This window comes from Ranitomeya variabilis, chromosome 1 (genome assembly GCF_051348905.1).
Source record: "Ranitomeya variabilis isolate aRanVar5 chromosome 1, aRanVar5.hap1, whole genome shotgun sequence".
Lineage (NCBI taxonomy): Eukaryota > Metazoa > Chordata > Amphibia > Anura > Dendrobatidae > Ranitomeya > Ranitomeya variabilis.
In genome coordinates, this window is record NC_135232.1 from 965,235,737 (window position 1) to 965,242,977 (window position 7,241).

General features: G+C 46.2%; 1 protein-coding gene across 3 annotated transcripts in view; it reads right to left on the reverse strand.

The window, feature by feature from the left end:
• SH3D19 (SH3 domain containing 19) overlaps nt 1-3,901 on the reverse strand; it is a 235,186-nt gene extending 231,285 nt beyond the window's left edge. Inside the window, exon 1 of one of the 3 annotated variants that reach the window (XM_077279316.1) lies at nt 3,794-3,901. Coding sequence is in view for 1 of the 3 variants with exons in the window: in XM_077279313.1 (XP_077135428.1) it covers nt 3,573-3,624 (52 nt within the window). In the remaining 2 variants the exon portion in view is untranslated. Of the gene's footprint in view, nt 1-3,572; nt 3,648-3,793 lie in introns of those variants that run through there. The other 2 variants (XM_077279315.1, XM_077279313.1) reach the window with 2 other exon arrangements.
• Between the last annotated feature and the right edge of the window lie 3,340 nt (nt 3,902-7,241).

Sequence of the window (7,241 nt, forward strand, 5' to 3'; positions counted from 1 at the left end):
AGGGCTCCCGTATACACAGTATGATGGGTCCGCAGCTTCCTTATACACAGGGTGATGGGCCCACAGCTCCCTTATACACAGTATGATGGGCCCGCAGCTCCCTTATACACAGTATGATGGGCCCGCAGCTCCCTTATACACAGTATGATGGGCCCGCAGCTCCCTTATACACAGTATGATGGACCCGCAGCTCCCTTATACACAGTATGATGGGCCCACAGCTCCCATAAACACAGTATGATGGGCCCACAGCTCCCGTATACACAGTATGATGGACCCGCAGCTCCCATATACACAGTAGGATGGACCCGCAGCTTCCTTATACACAGTGTGATGGGCCCACAGCTCTCTGTAATGATTTGGATGCCCCGGTCATTTACTCCTCCTCCAGCGTATTCACTATTTTGTGGCACTGCTGCAGTCCCACTGGTCAAACTTGTGAGCGCAGCTTCTGACAGGCCAGAAGTGAGAAGCTATGTCACAAGCGCTCAATGTAAGAATATGAGGCTATGTGCACTTGTTGCGGATTTGTGTGGATTTACTGCGGATTTCCTTTGTTTTTTGCGCAGATTTCACCTGCGTTTTACTACCTGCAGAATCCTATACAGAAGCAGGTGTAAAACGCTGCAGAATCCGCACAAAATTGACATGCTGCAGAAAATAAAACGCATCGTTTCCCCGCGGTATTTTCCGCACCATGGGCACTGCGGATTTGGTTTTCCATAGGTTTACATGGCACTATAAACCAGATGGAAAACTGCTGCGGATCCGCAGCGGCCAATCTGCACCGTGTGCACATAGCCTGAGAGTGAGAAGGAGGCCAGAACAAGGCTCCCACAGACTCACACTGATTAGTGACCTCTGCGCTGCTCCATGAAACACTGGAGCCTCGGACAGGCCACAAACTGCAGGAGACGGAGCCGAGCGGAGACAAAAACAGATGAAAACGCCAGAAGGTGAGTATCAGACAGGGGGTAGGGGACGTGGATTTTCAGCACCGCTCCAGCAATGAAATTAAAAAATAATGCTGAAGTGGTGCTGTAAATGTGATGCAGCTCTTGGTTACTGTATGCCGGCTCCTTATACTAATACTCATAAAAGACCCAGGTGGTACGTATCAAAAGCCCCCTACCCCCCATCTCCAGCCTCCCCAGACAGCAAATATTACATGTGATGGAGCACATATGGAGCGCCCCCACACCGCCGCAGGGCCGAAGGGTACCCGGAGCCGGGCCTCTAGGTCTCAGTCCTGGGGTTGTCACGGTGGCTAGACCCGGTCCGTGGCCCTGTCTGTCAGTGGGGGACGTCCGGTGCAATAAGTGGTGTTGTAACGGTGCAGTTGTGGAGTGCAGGTCGCGGTAAATAACGAGGACACCAGGTTGCAGTCTCTTTACCTCTTTACTGGAGATCTCTGAGTCCTCAGTCCAGAATACGGTTCACCAGGCTGCGCAAGTCCGGCCGGTCCAATGGCACTTCCAGAGTTCTCTTCACAGGTGGAAATCGGTGCCTTCCTTCTTAGCGCTATGTGTTGTAGTCCTCCCCTGCTGTGCTTACGGAAAGTACCCCACAACTGTTGTGTCTGTTTCTTAAGTTCCCTCACAACTCGATTAAATGATGTTCTTCTAATCGTCCGTCCCTCCCTGATGTTACGGTTAGAACGGCACCCGTTTGTCGGGTAGGCCTGGAGTTCTTCCGGGACCCTAGAGACGCCCCTCTCCCGCAATTGCCTCCCAAGACTTCATAGGTGATATGTGTTAGACAGCCCGCCTTAAACTGACTGTCCTGCCGCTGTTTAGAGTATTGCTTGAAGCTGAATGTTATAATACTCCCTCGGCGTTCCGGCCACCGGTAGTGCGCCTCAGTAGGGTGTTGCTTCGGTCTTACAGCACGACCCCTACTGGAATTCTCCTATTGCTTGATCTCGTTTCTCACTCAGCACAATCTATCTCGCTTCTAGTCCTTTCTTGAATCCCGCCGCTTCCCGGAGCTGGCGCGGACCCGTTACGTTCTTTCCAATGCCAAGCCTCTGCCAGGATCCCACCCCTGACAGAGACCCTACTGTATCTTCCTCCACAACACCTTCTGCCACAAGGTGTTGCTTCGTTCAATCCAGTCAGCCTTCTCTCCTAACTTCCTGCCTGACCCCCAGTTTACCCACTATGGTGGGGAGTGGCCTAATGAATAGAACCCTTAGCTCCCCCCGGAGGCCCGGCTGTGAAATGTATTGGTGTCTGTGATACCTGATCAGATGAACTCCTTCAGTGCCATCGGACGCACCATGGCTCCCCATAGTGGCGGAGCCACAGTACTGCAACGACCAGGACTCTGGGGCGCTGCACATATAATATCAGAACAAAACATTATAATATTCAGCCCCCAGTGCCCTGTCTCCCCTCCCCCACTTCAGCCCCAATACCCCCATCATCTCACATCCACCCCTCAGTGCCGTCCCACCTCAGTATCCAATACCCCCATCAGCTCCATCCACCCCCTCAGTGCCCTGTCCCACCTCACCCACCTTCTCCCCTCACCCACCTTCTCCCCTCACAACACCCAAATGGTCTTACATTCACCCTCCAGTGTCCTGTCTCCCCTCCCCCACAATACCCCCATGGTCTCACATAGTCACATTTACCCCCCAGTGTCCTGTCCCCCCTCACCCACTTTCAGCGCCCACAATACCCCAACGGTCTCACAGTGACATACCTGAATTTAATAAACCTAATAACTATAAGTTCCATCCCCACTTACTGATGAAGTTTGCACTGCAGGCAGGACCAGGAAGTGTGAGTGTAATGCAAGGCGGGCACTAGGACCCAGCGTGCCTGAGCCAATCCCAGCGTGCACAGAGTGAAGAAAACTGCAGCCGGGGAAAAGCTTCATCATCAGGTCAGACGGGCGAAACCATTCACTGCAGGGGGGAGACTCTGCAGCCGGCCACTGTGCTAGCAGCGTGCAGAGTCTCCGTCAGACGGGAGCAGACATTATACTGCTCTGCTTGTATGCTGTGTTCTGCCTCATCACAGAAGTGGCCCTGGCTCCCGGTGGGCCTCTTCATGTGACAGGGCCCGGGGCGACGGCCCCCTCTGCCCCCCCAGTAGCTACGCTACTGGCAGAGACATATTGATTTTAATGTGTCTATGTGTGTCAGTGTCTCCGGTACGTGAGGAAACTGTCACCACACGTACCGGAGCCACTGACGTGTGAAACAGGCCTTAGGAAAGCAGAAGGAGTAAACATTGGCCTGTGTGATTTCAAATGCCAGGGCTGAATTTTGAATTCTGTCTTGTCCAGGAAACTACAGCATAAAAAGTAATTATATAGGGCAACAAAAAGTAGCTATATTTTTTAGATAACAAACAAAAAATCCATAAAATCCATAATCAGGCAATAATGTGTAATAATAGGTAATGTGTGTGAGGAAGAGACGATTAGGGAATGTAGTGTGGCGGAGGTCTGTATGATCCCACATCATGTGTCGCTACAACACACATGGCTTCCTCAGGGGGTAACTGGTAGTGTTGTTCCAGAGTCTTTTACAGTCATATTGCAGTGATAGAACAGCACATCACCTGTATGAATTTGGAGGCAGAGGGTCACCCTTCCTGCATTGTAGATCCACATGCGCGGTATAAGCTACTAATAAATGTGCCTCTGATTACTAGCAAGTCTTTTACCTAAGAAGTTACCATGTTGTCTCTAATAGAAGAACATGGTGCAGTGTTCCAGCGAGCAGGCATGGAGTTCTGCATTGCCTCATTGCAAACACACAAGCACAGCATAAGCTACTCACCTAATACAAGTGCCCTCCACTCCCTGTAAGTCAGAAGCTACCACACTCTGTCTAATAGAAGCACGAAGGGAGCAGATTACCAATGAATATGAACACAGTTTTTCTGCCAGGCTAAGGGCAGGGCTATGCTGCAAGTTTTTTTCTAGTGCTAGTAATTGATTTTAACTATTGAGTGGCAGCTGTAGTCCATCCAATTGCTTTAGACTGCAACTGTAGCTAAATAGTTAAAATCAATCCGTAGCGCTATAAAAAAAAAAATCACACTATAACCCCTGCTTAAGGGTATGTGCACATGACGTCTTTCTCAGGTGGGCGAAACTATTTTTTTCAAGATAAAGATGCTTCAGGAAATACTTTTTTTTCCTGAATTGTATTTTTCAATATTTTTTTTTGTTGTTTCCTGAGTGCCGAGTGTAACGAGAAAAAAAATGAAAAAGCCGGAATTACTTTTTTTTGGTATACGCAACATTGCAATAAAATGGAGACATTACGGGTCTCGGAAAATGGCAATATGTTTTTATTTATTTGTTTTTAGAAACTTTGTGTTTTTTTTGTAAAAAACTTAAATAAAAAAGAACCCATACAATGCTTTACATCTTAGTGCAGCGCAATTACTACCCGATTGCAATGCGATTTTAGCATGAGCCTTTACATAGAGCAATTCTCTGTCATTTACACATTCGTCAAAACACACACACACACACATATATATATGTATATATATATATATATATATATATATATATATACACATATATAGAATAAAAGCTGGCAATTCATGTGCCGTGTACAGTATAATCACAGCAACAAGCATGGAAAGTATATGCACACAAAACAGGGATCATCAAAAAAATAAACAATTCTTTATTATATAGCATACATAGATATATAGATGTCAGTTACACACACACACACATATATATATTACATACATAGAGAGAAGAAAAGCCGGAATTCATCTGCTGTGTACTGTAAAATCACAGCAGGAGGAGACAGGATAGAAGAGATGGATTATGTACAGTAAATACATATAGAATAAATATATAGATGTCAATGACAAACACAATTAGTGCAGTGCGTGTCCAGCTTACTGTACATGTATTTAACAAAAGATTAGTTTTCGGAAAAAATGGCGTGGGCCCCCTCACAATTTTCATAATCAGCAGAGGGAAAGCCAACAACTGGGCGAAGATGTTTATAGCCTGGGAAGGGGGTAATACCCATGGAGCTTCCCAGGCTATTAATATCAGCTCACAGCTGTATACTTAGCCTTTACTGGCTATTAAAATGGGAGACCCTAGAAAAAAAAAAATATCTAAGCCGCTCTAGAAAAGGAACATCTCTAAGATGCGCCAAATCTGACACAGCCTTGCTCTTCCCATTTGCCCTGTAGCAGTGGCAAGTGGGGTGATAGTTGTGGGGTTGATGTCACCTTTGTATTGTCAGGTGATATCGAGCTCCAAGGTTAGTAATGGAGAGGCATCAATAACTACATACAGTGCCTAAAAGTAGTATTCAACCCCCTGCAGATTTAGCAGGTTTAATAAGATGCAAATAAGTTAGAGCCTTCAAACTTCAAACAAGAGCAGGATTTATTAACAGATGCATAAATCTTACAAACCAAAAAGATTTGTTGCTCAGTTAAATTTTTATAAATTTTAAACATAAAAGTGTGGGTCAATTATTATTCAACCCCTAGGTTTAATATTTTGTGGAATAACCTTTGTTTGCAATTACAGCTAATAATTGTCTTTTATAAGACCTGATCAGGCCGGCACAGGTCTCTGGAGTTATCTTGGCCCACTCCTCCATGCAGATCTTCTCCAAGTTATCTAGGTTCTTTGGGTGTCTCATGTGGACTTTAATCTTGAGCTCCTTCCACAAGTTTTCAATTGGGTTAAGGTCAGGAGAATGACTAGGCCACTGCAACACCTTGATTTTTTGCCTCTTGAACCAGGCCTTGGTTTTCTTGGCTGTGTGCTTTGGGTCGTTGTCTTGTTGGAAGATGAAATGACAACCCATCTTAAGATCCTTGATGGAGGAGCGGAGGTTCTTGGCCAAAATCTCCAGGTAGGCCGTGCTATCCATCTTCCCATGGATGCGGACCAGATGGCCAGGCCCCTTGGCTGAGAAACAGCCCCACAGCATGATGCTGCCACCACCATGCTTGACTGTAGGGATGGTATTCTTGGGGTCGTATGCAGTGCCATCCAGTCTCCAAACGTCACGTGTGTGGTTGGCACCAAAGATCTCGATCTTGGTCTCATCAGACCAGAGAACCTTGAACCAGTCAGTCTCAGAGTCCTCCAAGTGATCATGAGCAAACTGTAGACGAGCCTTGACATGACACTTTGAAAGTAAAGGTACCTTACGGGCTCGTCTGGAACGGAGACCATTGCGGTGGAGTACGTTACTTATGGTATTGACTGAAACCAATGTCCCCACTGCCATGAGATCTTCCCGGAGCTCCTTCCTTGTTGTCCATGGGTTAGCCTTGACTCTTCAGACAAGCCTGGCCTCGGCACGGGAGGAAACTGTCAAAGGCTGTCCAGGCCGTGGAAGGCTAACAGTAGTTCCATAAGCCTTCCACTTCCGGATGATGCTCCCAACAGTGGAGACAGGTAGGCCCAACTCCTTGGAAAGGGTTTTGTACCCCTTGCCAGCCTTGTGACCCTCCACGATCTTGTCTCTGATGGTCTTGGAATGCTCCTTTGTCTTTCCCATGTTGACCATGTATGAGTGCTGTTCACAAGTTTGGGGAGGGTCTTAAATAGTCAGAAAAGGCTGGAAAAAGAGATAATTAATCCAACAATGTGAAGCTCATTGTTCTTTGTGCCTGAACTACTTCTTAATACTTTAGGGGAACCAAACAGAATTCTGGTGGGTTGAGGGGTTGAATAATAAATGACCCTCTGAAAAGACTTTTCACAATTTAAAAAAAAAAAATAAACAAAGAAATAACATTCTTTTTTGCTGCAGTGCATTTCACACTTCCAGGCTGATCTACAGTCCAAATTATTATTATTATTATTATTATTCATTTTTATAGCGCCATTTATTCCATGGCGCTTTACATGTGAAATACGGGTCAAATATAGACAAATACATTAAACATGAGCAAAAAACAAGGCACACGGGTACATAAGGAGGGAGGACCCTGCCCGCGAGGGCTCACAATCTGCAGGGGATGCGTGATGATACACTAGGAGAGGGCAGAGCTGGTTGTGCGGCGGTTCACAATGTCACAATGCCAAGTTAATTCCAAATGTGTAAACCTGCTAAATCTGCAGGGGGTTGAATACTACTTGTAGGCACTGTAAATAGTAAGAAACTAAAAAATGATAGTGTTGGTCCCCTTAAAAATAGTCTGGGTGAAATGGTGGATGAGGATGAGGAAAAAGCCAATATGCTAAATGACTTTTTTTTCAACAGTATTTACACAAGAAAA